The following is a 24,722-nucleotide window of genomic DNA, read 5'->3' on the forward strand; positions in this document are numbered from 1 at the left end:
GATGAAACCTGGTGACCTTTTATTGCTCAGCATAGGAGCCAAAATATTATCCTCAAGAGGTGGTCTCAATACTTTTTAGCTAGAAAATGTTAATTAAGTCATTTTAGCTTACTCACCTTGCCTCTTCTCTGCATAGGCAGTGAGCAGTTTGAGAATAGCATTAGTTAGTTATTGAAAAGATTTCTACCCAGTGAGAAAACTACTTCAAGCTACTCAAGTGGAAGGGGATACGCTTCCCAGTGTCTGGGTATACTTCCCAGTGTCTGGGTACACTTCTAGGGGCTGGACACACTTCCCAGTGGCTGGGTACACTTCCCAGTGTCTGAGTACACTCCCAGTGGCTGGACACACTTCTCAGTGGCTGGACACACTTCACAGAGGCTGGGTACACTCCCAGGGGCTGGACACACTTCCCAGGGGCTGGACACACTTCTCAGTGTCTGGGTACACTCCCAGGGGCTGGACACACTTCCCAGTGGCTGGTACACTTCTCAGGGGCTAGATGCACTTCTTAGTGATTGGTACACTTCCCAGGGACTTGGTACATTTCCTGGTGACTGAGTACTCTTCCTAGTGGTATGACTTTTCTGTCTCTGCATGGAGGGTCAATTTTTTTTAATCATATCTAATTTTTGAGTTTTCACAAAAGAAATTTCTGCTCCAAAATGAAAGCTGGTGATCAAGACAGTGCACACAATTCTGTGCAGGTTCTGTCATTGGTTTTCAATCAGGGTGATTGAATGAGTCCTCTGTGTCTAATAAGAAACTATCCGGGTGATTTCCAGTTGGCTGGGTGGCCCCGCCGTGGTGTGACGTAGCGGTTAAGTGTGAGCAGTGATTGAAGAATGCTTGGTTTCAATTCTGGTCCCTGCTACTTCCTGTCTGGATGAATTCAGGAGACTCATTCTCTGTGTGTGCTTTAATGTTCTCACACGCAGGCGTGGATGCAGACAATAATGGCCTGGAGCTTGCTGAGTTATTGTGAGGATTAAATGAGCTAATTCACGTTTATGTTTAAACAGCACCAGTTTGTACATAGTCCTTGTTTGTACTATTTTATCAATATTTATTATCGGTTTGTGACTCTTTTTCTACTCCCACCCCTATTCTGAGACCAACCATTAAAGACAGGGATAGAGCCGGGCGGTTGTGGCGCACGCCTTTAATCCCAGCACTCGGGAGGCAGAGGCAGGCGGATCTCTGTGAGTGAGTTCGAGGCCAGCCTGGTCTACAAGAGCTAGTTCCAGGACAGGCACCAAAAACTTCAGAGAAACCCTGTCTCGAAAAAAAAAAAAAAAAAAAAAAAAGACAGGGATAGGAATATACTTACTAAAATAAAGGAAAGGGTAAGTTGATAACCAGACATAGTATTGTACAAAGGGACATGCAGATACCAAAGGACAACCCCTTCGAAGCTCTTAGCCAGGTACTCAGTCAGGCTAATGTCGTGCCCAATCTTCTTTCTCTTTTTCTGTTTTACAATTGTTTATTTCTGTGTGGGTGTGTGCTCACACATATATGGTATGTATGGAGAGCAGAGGACAACTTCAGGGAGTCGGTGGTCTTCTTCTGCTACGTTTGTCCCAGGGTTCAAAATCATGTGTTCAGCCTGGTAGCAAGTACCTTTACCCCCTGAGCATTTGTCAGCCCTCATCTTCATAACGGCCGCTCTAATAGAGGAGAATTATTCACCGAGTGAGGATTCCACCTCTCATGTAGAAGAAGGACTCAGCTTAGGAAGTTGTCAGATGTCAGATTCAGTCAGGGCCGGGGTGGGGTGGCTGGGCTACTGACTGATCAGTAGACTGCTAAGATGATGCTGGGACCCCAAGCAAGTTCCATTCCCTGTACCAGGATGACTGACATTACCCAGCCCTCACATACCATCGGGACTCCTTTGCCTTATTCATTCTTTAGTCTTTTTCCTCCACCAGAGGCTGAGTGCCTCTGAAGCCAGCCTCTCCTTCCTGCTGCATGTTTGTCTGACTTGAGTGTGGATGAATTAGTTTCACTCTCAGTCTTCCGTCAAGTAGACATTCTCATTCGAGACTGTTATCTCAGACCTGGAAACGATGGCCTTTGTCCTAGAGTGGCTGAGGGATGTTTGGGGGATATGGATGAAGTGACACCATCCATAAAGTCAGCCTTGGATGTGAGCTTAATTGAAGCCTCTGCGGTGGGTCAGGGACCAGAACATGCTGTCTGGAGTACGCTACCTTTCCTCCTGTTCTCCCTAACAGGCTCTTGAGTGTGGCATTGGGGGCTGATCTGGGTATGATATTGGCCGTCTATTTGTAGGAACATTAACATTTCTTGAAGTTTCCATGTTCTATCCCAACTCTAACCAGCCATTTATAGTTATCATTTCTCACCCTGAAAATACAGATGATGACCATTCTCCTTCCCCCATCTTCACAAAAGACTAAGATGTACTAATAAAATAAAAATTAAAGCCACGGGTCAAGCACTTTCTGTCAGTGCAGTCTCTTCTTAGTGAGACCAGGAATGGTAGTGTGCTGGGAGCTGATGCCCTGAAATGGTGTGTTCTTTATGAATGTATCTGGCCTTCCTTCCTTCCTTCCTTCCTTCCTTCCTTCCTTCCTTCCTTCCTTCCTTCCTTCCTTCCCTTCTCTCTTTTCCTTTCCTCCCTCGCGCCCTCCCTTCTTCCTTCCTTTCTTCCTTTTTCCCTTTCTTCTTTCCTCCCTTCCTTTTCTCCCTCTTTCCCTCCCCCTTCTCCTTCCTCCCTCTCTTTCTTTCCTTCTTTTCTGCTTCTCTCTCTCCTTCTTTTTCTTTTTTTGAAATAAAAATCTGATCTTGTGAAATGGAAAGTCTTCGTGAATGATGTCTCTGGAACAAACGGAACCTCTGCATGAAGTTGGCCATGAATCTTAGAGAGCCCTTCAGAAGCCCAGGTCACAAAGATGATGCCCAGTGTTTGGGCACAGATGCCTTTCAGCCAGATCAGTTGAACCCAACTTACTGAATTATTCTTGGGCCAGATAACCAATAGGATGTGAGCTGTCTTTGTACCAGCTGGGGCACCAAGAGCCTCCTTGATGTGAAGGCTTGGTACAGAAGAACCACAACCAACGCATAGGTTTTAAAATTCCACTAGGAGAGAAAACATATAAACCACAACAAAAATCTCTATCAGGAATCTCTCTGTGGCTGCTGTTTTGGAATGCCACAGACTTGAATGGAAGTTTCGGTAAAAATAGATAAATAAATAAATAAATAAATAAATATTTTTTAAAAAGTTGTAGAGGCCAGGGTGTTGGTTCAGTGGGAAAATTGCCTGCCTTGCAAGCAAAGGCACCTAGATTCAGATCCCCAGCACCCATGTAGAACTCAGGTGTGGCAGAAGCATGTGTAACTCAGTGCTGGGTTGGAGCAGTATGGAGACAGATAGAGAGCATGGTGTTTTTACATGTTCCATGGTTTCCCAAGTGCTTTTCTATCCTTTACATCTCTGTCCTCATGCCAGCATCCCTTAGTGACATAAGGATGGATTTCTCACACTGGTTTCACAGATGTGGAAAGCTGTCTACCCTGAGATCACTTTCTAGGTTATAAAGCTAGATAAAGCTAGTTGTTGCGTGAGCCAATATCAGAACCCTGACTCCTGACCTAGAAAACTGTGCATTGTCAAACCTCATCTTGGCTCTCTGGCTTTCCAAGGATGCGTGCAGCATTTTTAGGCTGTTAGTTTAAAGGGCCATTCCACCCCTCTGGTTGTCTCTCCCTTGGAGTCCACAGAGATTAGACAACTGGCTCAGGGTGGCATGGCTCTAGCGGTGGAAGGGCCGGCTGGCTGACTGGAGTTCATGCTTCTGTACACTTGCCCCTCCTACCGGGCAGTGTTGGAGCTCTCTCATGAAGGAGGGTGATCCAGCCAGTGTCCCTGTGAGTCAGGACTGGCGGGCACTCTAGACTACAGCATTCTACTATGGAAGAGCTTCAAGCCTCAGAAGAATGCTGGGCATGCATTCTAAGAACCTTCAGATGTCTGCAGAGCTAGAAGGTTTGGGTGTTGGTTTTTTGAATTTGCCCCACTGTGAACTTTCCAACCTATGACCTCTGTTTGAGAAATAACAGTCTTTCCTTTGGGGACCCAGAGGCCTTTGAGCCCAAGTGTTGTATAGCAATTTCCTCTGAGATAAGGCCCCATCTTGGAGGAAAGTTCCTCAAGACATGGAATGTTCTAAGGGGAGGGAAAACATTCCTTGCTCCAGCGAAGCTTGCTAAGTTTAGGAAATAAACCAACCAAAGGCTTCAGAAAGTCCCAGAACTGACCGGATACCCTAGCTCCTGTCTTCCCCGACCTTACAGAAGCAGTAAAATCTGCCAAGAGGCACTGTCAGCAAGCTGAGCTATCTTAAAGAGGAGTTCTCCTACCTGTGGAGCTGTGTAGGCTGTGCCCCAAGCTCCCGGTTTCCATCTCTGTGAGCTGTCACCCATGCTGAGGTGGACCTTTGGTGAGAAAGCTGTTGCTGAGTCATTTCTGCTCCTGGAAGTGATCTTTCACCCATAATTCCTGCAAGTAACCCCAGTCTATCACTGGCTCTCTATCTGGGGTGAGCAGACATATGTTCATGTCTCCCTAAGAAAAGCGTCACATAACACAGAGTTCGCTAAAGCTATGCGGTGGCTCCAGTGTGGTGCATGGAGAGGCTACAAGGGCTTGATATGCTGAAGTCTCCGACCGGCTAGCTCAGTAGCATACAGAAAGGAGCAGACAGCAAGGACAGATATAAGAGGAGGAAATGAGGTGGCAGAAGTCACAGTTCTGCTCTCTGCATAGAAACCTCCGCGGAGGGAGACCAAGAAGAGCACGAGATTTTACCCAGCATGGTGGCCAGATCAATCACAGATGTTTATTGAATTTCGTGAATGAAATGATCCTCTCAGCAGCAGCACAGTCAAGCTAATTACGAACGTGTCTACCATGTGTCCCAATGGCAACTGGAAAAAGCGTGAAGCTTAGGCCGCCATCAGGCAAGGGCATACTCAAAGGTCCCTTTATCAAACTCCTCCACTTCGTCTTCCCATGTAGAAGAGGGCATGCTACTATATGGGTCTAATAGGATTTTGAAGCATCTGATAATAAGAAGCCCCAAGAAAATGCACAGGATGCCTACAAAGGCAAAGCCGGTCTTTTGCTCCAGGGTCAGGGAGAAGGCAGAGACTTCGTTGACGCTCATCTTAGCTGAAGAATTGCCGCAGTAGATGCTACTCATCCTTCACTGGTGCATTGTGGGGCTTCTTCAGCGTCCCTGCAGGAATCAGTTCTCCGCCTGGACACAGAATGGACCCAGTTTAGTTTCCTCCTTGTGCAGCATTGGGCAAGACATTATAAAAGCAGGTATGTTCAAGGTCTCCTAACTCATCAAAGATGTTTGAAGGTATCAGGTATAGACCAGAATGAAATTGGCACTGGAGATGCTTATTCCGCTGTAGTAAGGGTGGAGTTGTCTATGGACACAGAAATCCATGCCTGCACACTGAAATAGAAAGGCAAGCATGAAAGTGATATCATCTGATTAACACTAAATGCCTTTGATTCGCTGGTCCTTGCTTCTTTAATCTGAATTTTCACTGCATTTTTGCATGTAGAGATCATAGCGCAAACACAAAGAGTGTAAGCTGTTCCTGTGGTTTAAGGTCCTTATGTTTAAGGTCTCTCTCCAGGGCCATTTTGTCTGAAACAAAACCTGATCCTTTAAACAGCGTGATAGACTCTTTGTTTCAGCTCTTGTTTTCATAGCTGCATGCTTACAGTATCTTATCTATTATATGTACTCCCTCTGTGTGTGTGTGTGTGTGTGTGTGTTTGTGCACGCACGCACAAGAGAGAAATCCTCACTCTATAGTTCAGACTGTCACAGAACTCATGGCCATCCCTCTGCCTCAGCTTTCCTGAATGCTGGGATTATAGGCAAGAGCTGCCACACCTGGTTAAATTATGCCTTGAAAACTGCCTGAGTGGAGGCAGTCCCCAACATCACAACTACAAAGAGGTTAAGCACAATATCTGTGTGCACTAGCTACTTCCCAACCATCTACATTCATTTTCTGAACCTCTGAGCCAGTGGTTCTCAACCTGTGGGTCGAGACTCCTTGGAGGCTTGAAAGCCCTTTCACAGAAGTCACTGAGGTTATCAGAAACATTAGATATTTACAATAATTCATAACAGTATCAAAATTACAATTATGGAGCAGCAATGAAAATAATCTTACAGTTGGAGTTCCCACAACATGAAGAACTATATTAATGAGTTGCATCAAGTGGTTGAGGACCACTTCCTTAAATAAAAAAACATCCAAATTAAAATTGTGTGTTCTTTGTGATTCAGCTAACTTTAAGGCAACTCCCTAGTCCTTCTAAACAAGAGTCTCATTCTCATGCTTCTATCTATGACTGATATTCTAAAACTACAGCTAAGATGTTAAAGAAGTTGGCTTTAAATACAACGGAGCTCCTTATCCATTTTCAGAAAGCAACTGAGGGAGCTGGAGAGATGGCTCAGCAGTTAAGAGCACTTATTCTTGCAGAGGATGGAGGTTTGATTCCCAGCACCAGGGGATCGGACTCCCTCTTCTGGCCTCTGATGGCATCAGACATGCCCATGGTGCACAAACATATAGGCGTGCAAAACACTCATACATATAAAATAAAATAAACTTAAAAAAGAACACTGAGATAGAACAAGGGATAGGTGGGAATGTGTGGAGAGAGTAATAAGGCTTATAACTTTCAAACTTAGAAACACTGATTTTATGAAAGTTGTTTTTGTTTTGTTTTTTTTATTATTGGTTTCTGTTTTTGTTTTTTTACAAAAGAGCTCAGTCTTCAAACTACCAGTGACAGACATACTCCCTACTTCTGGCATTGGTTGGTTGACATTTGTTCAATAAAAGGAAAAAACATTTTAAAATTCCTTTGTGGAGATCTTTCTACACGTTGTTTTTAATGTCCTAGTAAGTAAAAGTGTGCTTTGCCTGTTTAAAAAATTACCTTTATAGGCTTACATAAGTAACTCAGAATGACCTTGCCAGAGGCCGAGTTCTTTTGTTATTTACCCTGTAGGAGGCATAGGATACAGGATCAAACAACACTTTCTGTTTTGGAATTTGTAAAATGCTGTCAAGTTCATGGTCCTTGTATTGTAAGCTACATTTAACATTTGCAAAGGGATGTGGGTAGAGGAGCCAATAATACTCAGCAGTTAGGAAGGGGTCCTACTCTTGCAGAGTGTCAAAATTCAGTTCTCAGCTCCCATGTCAGGCAGCAACTCATAAACATAGATAACTCCAGCTCCAAGATATCCAGCGCCTCTGTCTCTGAGGACGGCATCACTCATGTGCATATATCCACACATATGCACATAAGTTAAGATAACAAAACTAAACCCCTGGAAACAGAAGGGCCAATAACATTGGTTTACTGCAGATTCCGTGGTGTACCCACAATGTAGGACTTGTTGCCTAGCAGCTGGCAGCGTTCCCAGCAGTTGTTATTCTTTCGTTGCATGGGTTGCCTGGGCGCAGAGAGCTGCCCTACCACAGGTGTGTCTCCCCCTGGGAAGGATGCTGTTCACTGAGTGAGCGATGTGACTCTGACCATCTTGACTCAAAGGGGAAGATGCTAAAGATGTGGTCTAGCTCTGATACCACAGGGTATCAGCTGAAGTTGTTTTGGTGAAGATCACAGCTCAACTTTGTCTACACCTGTTTTATCCTCCATCCATCTCCAGGTTAGGAGCTAAAGGGCATTTCTTAATAAACATTTAGGTTACTAAACTCTTCCTCTGTGTCTGGTAGCTGAAACAGCCTCACAAATGTTAAAACACCTGGGCAGGTTTAATGATTTGTTCATTTTGCTGTCATGTAAAAATGGCCTAAGCAGATTGATGTCATAAAATTAACTAAATATAGTTACATATTTTAAAGACATCATAGACTAAACATATGTGAGGTGTCATAGCTGGTCACAGAAGAAGCCAATTGAGTTGCCCTTGGGCCAATAATTAACTCAATAGCAGTTTTTTGGAGGCAGGGTTTCTCTGTAGCTTTGGAGCCTGTCTGGAACTAGCTTTTGTAGACCAGGCTGGCCTCGAACTCACAGACATCTGCTTGCCTCTGCCTCCCAAGTGCTGGGGTTAAAGGCGTGCGCCACCACTGCCCGGCAACTTTGTTATTCTTAGTAAAACCTACCAAGCAACTAAACAAGCAAAGCAACAACAACAATAAAAAAATTTTCAGAAACAGCAATCAAACACGCAGTTTATATAATTCTACTAAATTAAAACGAAATGCCTTCCTCATCAGAGATACAAAAGCCCCCGCCCTTCATACAAAATTTAGCTAACATATGCCATATAACACTTTGTTCTTAGATTCTTGGACCGTAAGTGAGTTAATGAATTAATAGAAAAAAAAACCACTTTCTAAGCTGGCATATCATCTCTATTCAATAAGTATTGAACGGTAATAAGTTAAATATGTTGGTGGATACAATCATTAAAGAACAAAGTTCTTTTTTTAACCTAATCTTTCAATATTCAGAGAACTTGAAATTTCGTTTATTAGCAGTTGGCATGAACAAGAGGAATTCCATTTGCTTTCAAAAACTAACCATGAAGATAAGCAACAGGATTCAACAGCTCTGCCAGCGTTCCTGCTCTCTCTGGTTAAACTGATGTAATGTGGCCTTCTCAAAAAGACACGAGTTTTTATGTCCAGAGAGAGAGAGAATGTGGATCTTTCCTAGTAACTCTGTGAATTTCCCTTTGTCTTCTCAGGAGACTATATCTTAATTATCTTACATAGACATTCTTCTGTACTAGAAAGCACAGATGCCGATTTTATATTTGTTCTCTGGGTTTTTTTTGTTGTTTGTTTATTTTTTAAAAAGATTTATTTATTTATGATATATACAGTATTCTGCCTGTATGTATCCCTGCAGGCCAGAAGAGGGCAGTAGATCATATTAGAGATGGTTGTGAGCCACCATGTGGTTGCTGGGAATTGAACTCAGGACCTCTGGAAGAACAACTAGTGTTCTTAACCCTTGAGCCATCTCTCCAGGCCCATTCGTTTATTTATTTATTTATTTATTTATTTATTTATTTATTTATTTATTTATTTATAGTTAGCTTAAATTTTCTGGTGTAGTACTCCATCTTCTTGATCGAATCCTTCGCTGTCAGCCTTAGTAAGGAAGGATGTTATGAAACGCTTCAAAATCTTCTGAATGGAGTAGGGATGTGCATGGTGTGTGGATAGACAATTGCTTGTTAAATGAAAAAGGTTACCATGACAATAAACCTACTTTGTAGCACTCGATCTCTCAATTACTAAAAATATAACATGAAATGCAGTGCTATTTGAACACATGTTGGAAAGTGACCCAAAACTTTTAGGGCGGTGTCGGAATGTCTAAAGGGTTAAAGGAGTTTAAGTCAACATAGAATATTTTCTTAACTTTTTCGTTGAAAAAAAAAAAAAGTAGAAACTAACATATGTCAGCATTTTCCTTGGTGAACTTGATACCGATGTGCCGTACTGAGCAGTATGCCTTGAGGAAGAGGCAGACAGAATTATTTTAAAGTCATAAATGACAAACACAAGACTCCTTAACCTCCTCTGGTGTATATAGTGTGGAGATACTCTTTCAGAAATGACTGACCATGGGAAAGTTACCAGAGTCGTGAGTCCAGACAAACGTTTTGTTTTTCAAAGAGCGGAAGAGGAAATTCTGTGTTGGCGATGTGTAGCTAAAAGACACGGGGTAAGCAATGGTTGGCACTGAAGGCACTGACGATAACACGGGTGAGAGGCAATCATGCACTGCTCTGCTTTCCACTGTAGGCAAACTTCAAAGTTCATTCTGGCCCTCTGCTTTGACAGTTTCAGCTGCGGTCATGTGAGCCTGATTTTGGTTCTAGAATGTGGCACAGGAGGGCTGTTCACTTGGTGGTTGGAGGGAGAGAAGGACCAGGGTCTCACTGTACTTTTCAAGATCATCTCCACAATGACTTAACTTCTTTTGACAAAGTACACCTACTCCTAAGGTTTCAGTGCCTCCCAGTAGCCCTGTAGCTGTAGCTAAGAGTCAGGACTTAACAGAGGGGCCTTTGAGAAAAACTTCAGATATCTACAGTTAACTCCACTTTTTTTTTAAGTAGTTTACTGTTAACATGATGAACTAGGGACATGGGACAGCATGTTTAGTGACTTTGGTAATTCATGGACCTTCTATTGTAATCTCTTTATGAGGAATATGTGAGATATGCCTGGTTTATGGTGTTTTATGTAGATTCACAGTTACTGATCTATCCTAATAATTACAGGTTCTACAGTCATGAAGACAGTCTGCAGGGTAGGATCACAAAGGTCTAGCCTTACCTATATATTCTTACATGCTTCATAACAATGACTAGGTTGGAGACTTACTAAATTTGACAGAAAACTTGGCTGAAATTATATATAGCTCCCAGTGTTGAGATTCAAAAGAATTCTAATGACTTAAGTTCTGAGATGAAACCTGAACATAATATCTGATAGAAACATTTAGAAAAGTCTTGTATTTGAGAATGAAGGAGAGAAATATGTTAACTGAAAATTGGGGCGATAATGCTTGATAATTTGCATGAAATAAATATTCAAATTGAAATTCATCAAAAATCCATATAAGTTGAAGATATGAAGTAGTTTCTCGAAAAGCAGAAGCAATCTTAACTTGAATGGAAACAAAAGGTCCAGAAAGATAATACCATCATGGCTCAGTCAAACACAAATGATTTCATTGAAGCTCATCATACAAATACAAAGTATTTACTGCACTGCTGTCACATGGTAATAGATGTGGCCTCTCTACTCAAAGAGCTTCCAACTAGCAAGAGAGAGGAGCCCTGTTCAAAAAAATAATAAAAGCAAGTCAGTCCTCTACTTGGGTATTGAAAAAGAAAAGCAACCAAGTTCAACAATTACTGCCTTTCTCTTATATAGTGCTTTACACATATTTTATCTCCTCAGCAGCCATATTGGGTTAATTTTATTATCGTCTACATATTTAGAAGAAATGGAAAACGATGCTTCGTGTGAGCAGCAATGAAGGTCTGTATGAATAAGTATAAGGAAGAGAGAGTGTAGGTTTGAAAGCTCTTCATAAAGCTAGGACGGAATGTGGAGAGCTATGAAAGGAGGTCCATCAATGGTAGCTCAACTCTGTTAAGCTTGAACAGATGAAAAAACAGCATGTTCCCTAAGCAAAAAACAGGCAACATTAGAGATTTACAAAGTAAATGTAAATTTGAGCATTGTAAACTCATGATTTTCATGTAAGGAGTCAACCCAGATAATTTTGTACAACAGAAAGTTCCTAGTGGGAAGAACACTTTAGATTTGGTTATCAAGTAAAACTGATGCAGATGAATAAATGCAAGATAGAGGGACCACAGTACATAGAAGTATCTGCAGCCTTCGAGTTAAGAGGAGGAGACATTATTGAAAGAGAACACTGAAGAAGACAGGAGATACGTCCAGACTTCTAAAGTGTTTTCTAGTATAGAATTGTTCTAGACTGATCCAGGATGGTTTTCTCGTAAGTCCAGCAAGATGCTGTTTGCTATTACCAGATAGGATTTGAACATAAGAAAAAACCCACTATCAATAAACCACAATATATACCCTTCTTACAGAGGGAAAATAAGATCTCCCAGTGGACTTACAAGAAGTAATCAGGATCATGAATTAATTCGTGGTAGGAATGCACACAAAACTAAGAAAGCCAAGGTTTTCCGATGGACCATTGAAAAACTGTCTAATTCTATGGGGTGGAAACTAAATACTGGCAAGCAAGGCCTGGTATCAGAATTATTTCACCATTATAGAAAGTTCTAGAAGGCTAATAAATTGAAGAAAATTTTGGTATAATGGCTAAAGAGGAGATAGAATTGGATGGTAATAAAATTTGACAAAACAAGTTTTACTTCTGTGAAAATTAAAAAAGCAGAAGGATAATGCATTCAAATATGACTTGTTCTCAATAAGAAAGACTTAACCAGATATTTGGTTTTTCAAAGTAAACCTAAGTCAATCCATTTAATGTTTAAAAAACTGTAGATTATATTTTTAAACAACAATTGAAGTGAGAAACGTTGGTTTTTGTTAATATCTTAAAAGGAAAAACTTAGATTTTAATGTTCATCTTCAAACAAAGTGCCATATAGGAGCATAGTTGAAAAGGAGACAAAGCCCAAAGAAGCCTGCTGATTGATGCAGTGCTGTATAAGTGGGCAGATAAACACAAAAACAGAAGCACGTTAGCCTTCAGACTCAAGAACATCAAAACACTGGTATTTGAGGCCTAGCTTTTTCAAGTAATTTCCCAAACTTTCCTTTATTATTTGACATATAAAATGAGTACATTGTCTCATTTCAATACTAACTAACTCTGAAGTTTTTGAGAACATATCACCAAGTTTTCTGAACTATGTGCCTTTCCATTGGTGTGGAGTATATTCTATAAAATATTGGTAATAATCATATCAGAAACAAACAGAGGTCTTCAGTTACAGCACTGACTACTTCCTGGTGAAAAAGTTCTCAAAATCATGTTCACCTAGAGAGTAAAGACAAATTTTCATTTTCCACAATTGGGAGAGAGAGAGAAGTAAAGATCTGTAGAACAGATCTTATGAGGCTTACCTTAAAAGGAAAATAATATTTTAATACCTGAGAAATAGGTTCTCTGACAAATAGAAAATGGGTGAGACATGAGAGAAATGAATTACAAAGGAACAAAAGTACAAATTGATAAAAAGGCCCTTGTGAAAAACGTAACTGTGAAAAGAAATGAATTTTTAAAAGGAATTTGAATCCAGGTAAAATTTACTTTAAATATGATATGCCACAAAAAATGGACAACATCACAAGCACCAATCAGCTTAAATGTCAGAATGCCTCCATATAATGGCTGAAGTATTAAAGTGTGTTTTTATTTTTTTTTATTTTTTTTTTAAAGTGTGTTTTTATACTACTTCTACTAGTGATAAAATACTGCTTGTAACTCCAGCCATTGGCGTTAATGATTAGATACTTTGGTAGTGAGCAGCCAGATTCAAAGCATCTCTTTTCTCTAATGGCAAATGCCATGCTTGCTCTGTAAGTCCTGATGAGTCATAGCATTGGGCCACGGCAGTACCTGTAGATATCACAAGGCCCAATGTCATGGAGTTGCTTGGTAGTTAAACTGACCATGACGACAACACCAACAAAGCCTCTGGGCTCAGTTATTGCAATCATGTCACTGCGAGTGACCCACCAAGGAGAGCCGCTTTATACCTGCTTACGCATGTAGCCTTTCATGTCCATGAATGAATGCGGTAGGCAATGCTTTTTTTCCTCTGTGAACTATTTACTGATTAGGAGCTATCAAGTTTGCTTTGTGCAAACAGTTATTCAACGTGCACACAATAACATGCAATTGCAGAAGTCAGTAGTAAAATGTAGGTACCTCCTGAAAATACACAAGAGCATCCTATAGCTTTTTAAAAATCAACAGGTTTTCCCCTCATGCTTATTTATCTAGTATTAACATCACCAACATCAAATCTGAAATAGTTACAATTGGGGCGCAATAGGATATTCTAGGTAAAAAGTATTTTAGTAGTAGCCACGAGACAACAGTCTTTAGTGAGAAGATACTTGTCATTTCATGAAATGAGACATGCAACCTCTAGCTTAAAAAATAATGAGCCCGTCTGTACACAAACAACAGACTCTGCATCAAATACAAGGGTTGTTAAAGCCTATTAAATTAAGGAACAGCAGAAAGCATTATTGAGGCCATATCTTCACAGAGCTATCGTTTAGGAATGGATGTGTTGGAATCAAAAGGAAATCCTTAAATTACAAACCCAGATGTCTTCATCATGCTGAAGCACATGCATGCTGGTTTCCTAGAGTTCCAGAACCTCGGGATCTTCACCAATCTACCCCCAAAGCCCCGAAGACATCAACCTTGAGAGATTTTCCTTAAGAGAATATTTGGGTGGCTCCTCAGACAACCATTCCTTCCAAAGCACTGGTAAGCTTGATCTGGAAATTCTCAACCTGTCTCACCAAAGATGTCTAGACCATCGTTATTATTCTACCTTATGTTGACTCCGGTTGTCTTCTACATATTAAGCTGCAGGAAGCATGGAAACTTCCTACAAGACATCATGGGAGAAACATCAGCAATCCGTATATACACAACACATTTTCTTTCTTTCTTTTTTTCTTTTTTTGACAGCATCAGCAGCTGCAGAGGCATTCTTTCCTTTTCAGAATTTGAGCTCACCCAAACCTACAGACTTTCCCTGCCCCCCACCCGGCTCTCTTGTCTCTGAAATCCAAGAGAATAAGGACACCTTCTCCTCAGGACTGGCGCTGGAACCCTGTTGGTGAATGCTGAGGGGGGGGGGGGGGAGAAAGTTACTTCACAGGCAGCAGGGGTGGATGGGCTCACCTTCCATGTTTGTTGCCATGGAAATGAATTCCAGCCAGTAGACTTGTTGGTAGGTTTGTCTGTGCTCGCCGATCGGTTCAATGTAAACCGCAGCGTGTTCCGAGGACCTGCGTGGAGGGAGTCACAGGACCGAGGGTTGCGCTTTTCTGGCCTACGTGTATAAGTGTCTGTGTCTGGGTGAGAGACAGGACACAGGCAGTCGCGGAAGGACGTGCGCGAGAGTGTTTGCAGGAAAATGTGTGTGCATGTGTGCATTTCTCTGGTGTGGCAATGTGTAAATATTTGCGCGCAGGTGGATGTGCGAGCCAAGGAGGTGGGACGTGAGATGGGGAAGGGACTCCAACAACAGCAACAGGGTCTGTTCTTCAGGTCTTAGAAAGAGCGGAGACAAGGTCTCATTTTCATTCACATCGCAAACCCTGAAGCTTAGCAATCAGGGTTCGTCACTATTTGTGCTTCCTAGAGTAGTGAGGGTTTAATTAATTCGTTGCGAAAATCCTTGCCTCTGCTATGTCTGTCTCCAGCTGTGCCGAAGGCATCACGTTGTGCGTGGAAACAGCGGTCTCGAGTTGTTAGAAGGCGCTACGGTTTTTATATTTCCTTTGATCAGACAAAGGGAAAAAACCGAGTGAAAGGTGCGCTGGTTTAACCGAAAACTGATGCGTCACTTAGTCATTTTAGTGTTCGTTTGCACTACCCACGCCCCTTTCCTCCTAAGCCCCACCCCACCCCTTTCCGCAGACGCCTGGAGCTGTCCGCAGTGCTGAACGCTGAGGCAGACCTCCCTCCTGCGAGAAGATGCCTAACTAGCTGTGACAGAACCATTCAGGTAGAGTAAGGTTGGTTTTCTAAAGCGTTGAATATACACACTGCAAACAGACAGAACTGAAAGCAAAGCAGAGCACATCCAAGCAACAGATACTTCCCATCTCATCCCTCCTCGAGGTTCCTCCACACTCAGTTTTAATATTTCCGAACTGTGACTGTCCTTTGACTCTATTCCCAGAACCTACCCTTGGCAAGCACCTGTGGATCCCCTATAAGTGTAATTGCTCCTCTTATGAACTATTGAATTGTTAATATTTATGGGGAACGTAGATATGGAATTTGGACATTATTATTTCTGTTGTTGTTATTTAGCTGAGAACACATAGTGTGAGTGTGACCAGATTTAGTAATGAAGACAAATTTTATGGCCACTTTGAGTATTATTACTTAAGAAATTTAATGATCTTACAAAAAAGTTGCACAGAAAATAAGTGTCAGTGGAGCGCCCAGCCACAAATGGAAAATCTGCATCACCCCCTTCAAAGCATATAGACCACTGAGCAAGAGGAGAAGGAAAGATTATAAGAACTGTGGTGGCGCACGCCTTTAATCCCAGCACTTGGGAGGCAGAGGCAGGCAGATCTCTGTGAGTTTGAGGACAGCCTGGCCTACAAGAGCTAGTTCTAGGACAGCCAGGGCTGTTACACAGAGAAATCCTGTCTTGAAAAAAGAAAAGGAAAGAAAAGAAAAGAAGCAGAGGGTGGACCCTAGCAAAACAGTGTTTTCTGAACAAGACAACTCTCTGCTTACTTATGAACTCAAAGCAGTCACACAAGACCTGCACAAGACCAAGCCAGTCCATTCTAACACGGTGTGGGGGAGGGGATCCTGAGCACCCACCCCTAATTGATGAGTTATTGACATTTGATAGCTTCTGTTGGGGGAGACAGTTTTTACGGGTATGGTTCCTGGTAGGTTGATCAAATTTCTGTAGTTAGCCTCATATCTAGGTGAGGGAGTATGAGGTCAGCACAAATTGGACCCAGTGGATCTTTTTAAAGGAGTTGAGAGGAAGTGAGGACATTATGGGTGGTGGGCCTAGGAGGAGTTGGGGAGGGAAATGAATATGGTCATATATTACATAAAATTCTCAATAAATAATAAAAATATCTCATGTTTTTTAAAAGTTGCACAAAACATATTGGGAGCTCATAGAAGGCCATCTTTTAAAAAGTTGTTCCCCCTTTAAATGTAAAACGATCACGACATCTTAAGGAGTAGCTGACCTAATTGCCTGCTGTGAAAGAGCAGAGGATGTCTCTTTTTCCAGGGGCATGCTCATAGCTGTACTGACTTTTCCAGATGTGTTAAGGGCTGCATCTTTTCTTAATGCTCTGAACTAAAACAGTTGCTTGAATTTTAATGTAGCTATGGATTTCACATTTGTGAGAATCAGAAGACTCTAATTCTGTAGGTGTAAGGTTATGTCCCAGATTCTTCATTCCTAACATCTGTTTGAACTGACGGTAGAAGCTTCTAGTCTTAAAACCATACTTCAACTATCCAGGTACTAGAAGTATTGTATTCTAGCAATGCACTTCCTTATAGAGTCTAAACAGTGAGGTAATTTTCTCTGACCTATATTTTAAGATTATGTAGATGGAGGTTTCTGTCCTGCCTGGTACCACAGCCATTCAGTTCCAAATAAATACACAGAGGCTTGTATTAATTATAAACTGTTTGACCTATTGGCTCAGATTTATTTTTTTTTTTTTTTTTTTTTTTTTTTTTTTTTTTTTTGTTTTTCGAGACAGGGTTTCTCTGTGGTTTTGGAGCCTGTCCTGGAACTAGCTCTTGTAGACCAGGCTGGTCTCGAACTCACAGAGATCCGCCTGCCTCTGCCTCCCGAGTGCTGGGATTAAAGGCGTGCGCCACCACCGCCCGGCTTGGCTCAGATTTATTATTAACTAGCTTTTACAACTTAAATTAACTCATAATTCTTATCTATGTTTATCCACGTGACTTGGTACTTCTCTCAGTGAGGCATTCTCATCTTGCTTCCTCTGCATTTGGCTAATGACTGACTCTCTGCCTTTCCTCTTTTCAGAATTCTCTTAGTCTGATTGCCCTGTCTATACTTCCTGCCTAACTACTGGCCTACTAGTGCTTTATTAAACCAATATGAATGATGAATATCTACAGTGTACAAGAGCATTATCTCACAGCAAGATTATTTCACTGGCTGGAGAGATGACTCAGTGCTCGAGAGCCCTTGTTGGTTGTGGTGGTTTGAATGAGAATGCTCCCTATAGGCTCGTGTATTTGAATACATGGTCTTCAGTTGCTCTAACTGTTTTGGGAAGGATAATGAGGTGGCTTTGTAGGAGGAGGTGTGTCACTGAGGGTTAACGCTTTGAGATTTCATAATACTCTTTCCATTCCCAGTGTCTCTATCTTTCTGACTGAGTCCTGCAGACTGAACTTAGGTAGTAAGGTTTGGGAGCAAGGACCTTTAAGCACTAAACCATCCTGCCAGCCCACTCTGTATTTCCTCAGTGTTCTCAAGGGCTCTTAAACACAATCACTTCTTTTAAAAGCCTGGCTTAAAGGGTCAGAACCAAGTGACATGAATCTGATATAGAGTCAAACTTCATTTCAGGAATGATTATCATAGCTAGAGATTTTTAATTGTTATTTTATGACTTTAAATATAGTTCTATGGTAAGTGCCCATGAAGCCCTATGTTAAATACCAGTATGCTGCCGTTAGGGAGATGGTTCAGCAGCTAAAGTGTGTACTGCAGCTCTAACAACCACCTGAAACTCCAGTTCCAGGGACTCTGATATCTTAGTGTTGCCTCTGTTGTCACCCACATGCAGGTGGCACACACACAAACACACACACACACACACACACACACACACACACACACACACACACCAAGAGAAAGAGAGAGAGAGAGAGAGCACATAAATAAATAAAAATAAATCTTTAAAAGCACTTGGATGCTACGCATCTAATTCTCACTCAGTATAGAACAACGGGAGAGTGTTTTTGTTTGACCGTTGATGTCACAAGTCCATACATAGGTTTTGAAGGTTGCTCTGGGTGGTTGTCTGCCTTTTTTTTTTAAAGACTTATTTTATGTGTGTGATTGTTCTGCCAACATGTATGAATTTGCATCATGCATGCCCGGGGCCCACAGAGGTTGAAAGAGGTTATCGAATTCCCTGGAGTCAGAATTATGGGTGGTTGTAAACTACCATGTGGGTGCTGAAATTAAGCCCAGGTCCTATGCAGGGAAAAAAAAATACTCTTGGCTGCTGAGCCATCTCTTCAACCCCCTGGCTTTCTATTTTTTAAAAATCATACATCATTTAATACAATCCTTCCAGTTATTGTTTTCAAATTGATGCCAAAGGAAAGCTTTAACTGCAAATTAGGTTCTTTGGTGTTAGTTGGCACATGACCTTGATCTTTTCAAGCTATCTGGAAGAAGATGATGCTCTCAAAAGTCTGAAAAGTGGCCCATTCAGGAGCGTGTGATTAGAAATCCATTCTGTTCCACTTCCTTTGCTAGGTGCTGGGATCCAAAATAAATTAGATTTGTTATCTGTCCTTGAGAAGATTTGTTATTGTAAAGTAGTGCAAAACTTCTACAAAGTTATAGTTCTATAGAAATTCATATACTACTTATGTTTTATTCTTTATTTTTGCAAAAGAACTGGTGAATTAACTCAACTGCAAGGAACATGTGCCCTTCACATTCTTGCACAACTTCCATAGAAGCTATTGAAAGAAACGAAACTCACTAATGGCTTTCTGAAGTAATGAGATTCACCTATGCTTTCAGAAACTGTGATCTGTTTCCAGAATAGAAGTCAAGTGATTGACATTGTACAACCCCTGACAAAATCACCTTTAACATGCTTTGGTGCTACATTGGACTTTATCTACAAATATTCTATTGGAAAGATTCCTGGTTTACACAAACTGCTTAATTTTTTATAGAGTTGTTATTAGATATTAGTTGACATACATACAACATTGATTTTATGTGTGTGTGTGTGTGTGTGTGTGTGTAGTTAGTCAACACATTGCCTACTACTTTATTTTTAAGATGCTGTACAGTTTAGAGAGCTTGGAAATTTCCCAAGAAGCACTGCTTGAAATGCAAATGGGGCACTCCTACCCACTCCTCATTTAAATCAAACCGGAGTGGGAGCTGTGCTTTTTTCTCATATATTGTGAAGACTGTGTGACTGATTGTGTTTATTGCTTCTTTTACTTCCCAGGGAGACCAGAGTCAAATTAATAACTAAAAATTATGAACTCATATATTTTTAAAAAAAATTGATTCTTTTCTCTATTTAGTTATTTGTCTTTGAATTGTTTTTTAAATTAATTCTTAAAAAAGTTCAGATTATGGCCACCTGTAAAATTAGTGTCATAAAATCAGAAGTGGAGAAATAACTTAAAGTCATTTACTCACAGTCAAAATAATGACTGTTAGGTGAATGTGAATGACAGGTTTATGTACATATTTATATAATTTATTTTAGTAGGATATTGAAAGATAGGCAACTACATAATCTAATTATTATGGAAACAAAAATCTAAATTATAATCTTAAATATTTAAATGTTTTAAAATTTATTTTATTGAGCTATACATTTTTCTCTGTTCCTCTCCCTTCCTCTCCCCTCCCCTTCAGCCCTCTCCCATGGTCCCCATGCTCCCAATATTCTCAGGAGATCTTGTCTTTTCCTACTTCCAATGCAGATTAAATCCATGTATGTCTCTCTTAGGATCCTCATTGTTGTCTAGGTTCTCTAGGATTGTGATTTGTTGACTGGTTTTCTTTGCTTTATGTTTAAAAACCACTTATGAGTGAGTACATGTGATAATTGTCTTTCTGTGTCTGGGTTACCTCATGCAATATGATGTTTTCTAGCTCTATCCATTTTTCTGCAAATTTCAAGATGTCATTATTTTTCTCTGCTGTGTAGTACTCCATTGTGTAAATGTACCACATTTCCTTATTCATTCTTTGATCGAGGGGCATTTAGGTTGTTTCCAGGTTCTGACTATGACAAATAATGTTAAATGCGAAAATGTTAAGTTGGCAGAAAAGAGTTTCAATTTTATAATTACAAATTAGCTTAACCTTAAAGCACAGTGTATTCTGTTTCTTTTCTAGACCCTAAATATTGTCTTTTAATTAAGTTAGAGATCAGAAGCATTAATTTCTCTTTCTCTCTCTCTCTCTCTCTCTCTCTCTCTCTCTCTCTCTCTCTCTCTCTCTCTCTGTACTATTGGTGTCTTCATTACTCTCTATATTGTTATTATTATTAATTATTTGAGACGTTGAGACAAAGTCTCTTATTGAACCTGGAACTCAGACACAGCTAGGCTGACTGGTGAATGTGCTTCAGGGACCTCCTGAACACTGGGGCTACAGACACATACCATCACCCCCTGCTTTTCCATGTATGCAGAGGATTCAAATTCGGGTCCTCCCATTCACATCATAATTCAACTTTGCATCCAAACCTACTCCCCAGACCTGGGAAGTGTTCACTTCTACCTTGTAAAAAGATGTGATAACTTATGGGAATTAGCAAGCACAGAGGACAGCCTCACTCAGAATGTAGTCCAGCAGGACCGCATTGCAATAAAAGAGAAAGCAAGATCTTCTTCTACTGAATCAGTCTAGGGTCCTTCCTAGGGAGGTTATGTTTGCCTGGAGCCTCTTCACTGGTAATTTTTGCACCCAAGGTTTTTATATTGGGATGGCTTCCTGGAGTCACAGTAGAGCCAATATGCTGTGCCACACCAACTCCAGTGTTGTCTGTGTGACATGACATATGTCATTATGCCGGACGGGAGTTATGTGTCCCATGGGACTAGGCTTCCTGGAGGTCAATGGCAGATAGCCTGGTATTGGCCGCCCTTGGGGCACAGACGGGTTTCTCAAGTAGCTGGCTGTGTGGGATATGAGCTTTGCACAATTTTTTTCATAATAATGATAGTCTTTATATATACAAGACAAGGATCATTCTCTTCAGAAACAGCTTTGAGATAGGGAAGCACAGTATGGGAATGTATAAGACTACAGCAGAACCTTTGTCATACACAGAGTGTATGATGAGCAAGGAAATAGATAGGTTAATGTTGATGGACAAAGACTGTTATATTTTAAACTTTATGGATAGGCTTGCTAGATCCCAACCCCCATGGTGTCTGCTGCATAAGAAGGTACTAAAAAGTATATTTCAACAGGTGCAGAGAACTAATTAGGCATATTTGGTCACTAGATGAAATAAGGGTTAGGAAGAGGAAGGGCCATGATAGTGATAATGAGACAGAAACTTTCTATTCATAAGATGAAACCACTTGCCTGAGGTTTACATTCCCAAGGACAAGATTTCCTCTTCTAAGGATGCTTTATGTCTAACACCTGTTCCTGATAATATACTTTTCTTAAATATCGCTGATATGACTAAAAGAAGCTCTCATACTGTGCCAACCAATGACACATGACCTTCTGATTTGTTCTTTGTTTGAATACTATATAATGAAAACATGAATTCAGTAAAATCGCAGCAGATTCCAACCACTCTCTTGTATGTTGTGTCTGTCTGTCATTCACCGAACTTGTGCCTTCCTGTTACCAGGACCCTGCTTCTCCCACGGTCTGAGTGGCTCCCCTGAGCCGGTCCGTGGCAATGCTGCTTTCTTCTCCTTTGCAGAATCCACATTTTCTGGTTGATGGCTGAAATATGTAGAATCTTCAAATGTAATTCATTTTATTATGTAGTACAGTTAACGCAAACATTGAGTAACAAAAATTAATATGCTGAAGAAACATATAGACTAATTTTGGTATAGTTACTTTATTCGATTTATTTTTTACATTTAAAATTTTAATAATCTTGTGATTTTTAGAATGTATTTAGATAATCATTTGTATTTCGAAGTTGATTGACTTTAAAAATATTTTCCTATCAATCTTGAATGTCATTTTTACCTTTACACTCCATAAATTATTTTAATCTTTTTGGAGGAAGGGTTTGGAATGTTTTTGAAATTTTAGTAAGCAGTATCTGCTACTTCTCCAAAAAAAAAAAAAAAAAAAAAAAAAAAAAAAAAAAAAAAAAAAAAAAAAAAAGAGAGACACAGTTGCAGATATTCTGCTCCCAATGCAGGCACATTCTGTACTTTCTAGAGGTTCATTCCTATCATCCCAATGTAATTCAAGAGGACCAATTAAAAGCTTCCGTGACGAATAAATGGAGCAGGCACTCATCTCAAGTTTCTCAGCTCAGTATTGAATGCTTTAAAGTTCTGTGGGGTTTTGTTGTTGTTGTTTATCACACTATTAGCTTCCTTTCTTTCTTTTCTCCTTAGCCTCCTCCCCCCAGGTCATTTTATCATCTGGGGTCTCAGGAGTAGCCAGTGCTGAAAGAGGATGGGAGAATTTGATAACGGGATGACTGGTTTAGAAAATGACCATGTTGGATTTTGTCAACAGTGAAAGAATTATCCGGGTGGACTGATAAGTGAAATGAGCTGATGGTACTTCAGTGTGGATAATGACCTAAGCCTGGCCTATCTGATGAGTCTCATTGACAATATTACATTTTGCTAGAAATTCTTTTGGCAAAGATAGATGGACCCAATGTTTCAGCTCCAAGTGATGATTAAAATGAAGTTTTATTCAATTGGTTTTAATTTTACTCTCCACACGCTTCTAAATAGTTTCATTTAAACCATAATTCAAGCTCTTTTCTATGCGCATTGTTAAGTAAAATAATATGTTACTTTCAACACAGTCTCTGCAAATTTTTGAGCCATGAATAGTAGGAACTGACTGAAATTATTTCAAAAATCCATCCTTTTTCTGTTACAGTATATGATTCTATAGTATCAGTCAGTTAATACATAACTGACAAGTGGGGATGTCAACAGATTGAGGAAAATCATTGTTTTTTCCCCCAGTATGTTATGTTTTGACTACCAAGTTAAAAAATAGCTGAACTCTAAGTCCAGTTACAGAGCCGAATGAGGTAAGCTCTGAGGATATCAGTCTGATGCCCAGGTCACATTCATGCATTCCCCATTCCCCTCAGCTATCTTGAAAATTCCTATTTCATAATTTTTCCTTTCTCTCTGTATGAGCTTTTCATACACATCCCTTATCTTCTCATCATTATGTTTGTTCTTAGTCAAATTTACGAAATCTAAAAACATCATAAACTCATTTTAGCTTTCATGCTTTAATTATGTTACCACTAGCCTTAGTTTGTAAATGCCTTTGTGTGCGTGTGTGTGTGTATTTATATATCAAGAACTGTGCTAAGTGGCTTGGAAATTGTACTACATAGGACTCTTGACGATTCAGCATTGCCAAAAATCTCTCTCTAGTTGTATTTCAATATAAATTCTGCCAATGAGCAACAGTGTTGCAACTTTTTGAGAAGGGAGAGGAGAAGCCATTTGACCCAGCAGTTGCTGCAGGTAACTTAGTGGTCACAGCAAAGGGCAGATGCGGTGTTGCTGGGCATTAGGGGTCTTCAAACTTTCACAGTTACAGGGGCTAATTCTGGTGAGTCCTCTCCATTCCTACCTGTTCTAAATTTCCAAATTCTAGCAATAACTCCTCAACTTCTGCTCTCCCAGCCCAGCTAGTTGTCATGAAAGCATATAGGGCCCAGAATGAGGGCCTTCCTCCTACGACATGTCTAAATGGCTGCCACCCGAAACAGAAATGAAAACAATGGAAATACATGCTATCGAGTTTGCTTTTATTCACATCACACAGTTTTATATATTTTAACATATTTAAATGGCCTGTGAGTTGAAATACATTGACATGAAATAAATTCAACCTACTCCTCTGTAATGTAGTACAAGATAAGTCACATCTGTAAACTACTGTAAAACCATTGCTTCCAACCAACTGTACCCATAAGTATCTGTCAGTAATGAATGCCTCTGTTGAAATGGCTGCGTTGGAGCTAAACTCCTTCAGAAATTTAACTGTACTCAAAGAAAAGTTCTTTTGGTCCCCAAACATGAAGCCTGGTTATGAACAGTCAAAAGCTTATACAGGGGTTCTCTGATGTCAGCAGAGTTTCAGGTCTTTATCTTCTTCCTCTGCAGCTGTTCAAAGTCGATCTGCCCTAAGGTTGTTGAATCATGGTTTCCATATATAGATGCATGCTCAACTTTCCGACCCCACAGGGAGGAAGAAAAGCTAAGAACTTGTCAGGAAAAAGACACTTCCAGAATCCCTTGAATACTATGCCTCACAACGCAGAAAGAGCCGTGTCATGTGCGCATGCGCATCGTTTACCTAGGCCCGGTGTCACTCAAAGCAAAGCTGCTTCTATTCCGTAAGGAGAGCAGAGGATGGACATAAGACAGGGAACTTGCA

The 24,722-nt window shown here is 40.6% G+C and overlaps 1 protein-coding gene across 3 annotated transcripts; it reads right to left on the reverse strand.

Moving 5' to 3' along the window:
* Nucleotides 1-4,747: 4,747 nt before the first annotated feature.
* Ctxn2 (cortexin 2) lies at nucleotides 4,748-14,718 on the reverse strand. 3 transcript variants are annotated; one of them, XM_057781814.1, is made up of 2 exons: nucleotides 14,516-14,718; nucleotides 4,748-5,294 (listed from the first exon to the last, which is right to left on the reverse strand). In XM_057781814.1, exon 2 carries the CDS (start codon nucleotides 5,235-5,237, stop codon nucleotides 4,992-4,994), a length of 246 nt encoding a protein of 81 aa, XP_057637797.1. In that variant the 5' UTR covers nucleotides 5,238-5,294; nucleotides 14,516-14,718; the 3' UTR covers nucleotides 4,748-4,991. The 3 variants fall into 3 exon arrangements, with proteins under 3 accessions (XP_057637797.1, XP_057637799.1, XP_057637798.1); XM_057781816.1 differs by lacking the exon at nucleotides 14,516-14,718 and adding an exon at nucleotides 14,160-14,322; XM_057781815.1 differs by lacking the exon at nucleotides 14,516-14,718 and adding an exon at nucleotides 13,923-14,125.
* Nucleotides 14,719-24,722: the final 10,004 nt, after the last annotated feature.

The sequence above is a fragment of the Chionomys nivalis genome, chromosome 9 (assembly GCF_950005125.1).
Source record: "Chionomys nivalis chromosome 9, mChiNiv1.1, whole genome shotgun sequence".
Lineage (NCBI taxonomy): Eukaryota > Metazoa > Chordata > Mammalia > Rodentia > Cricetidae > Chionomys > Chionomys nivalis.

Excerpts from the sequence above, each read along its gene's own strand:
- Ctxn2 (XM_057781814.1), bottom strand. The coding sequence starts at position 5,237 with ATGAGTAGCATCTACTGCGGCAATTCTTCAGCTAAGATGAGCGTCAAC.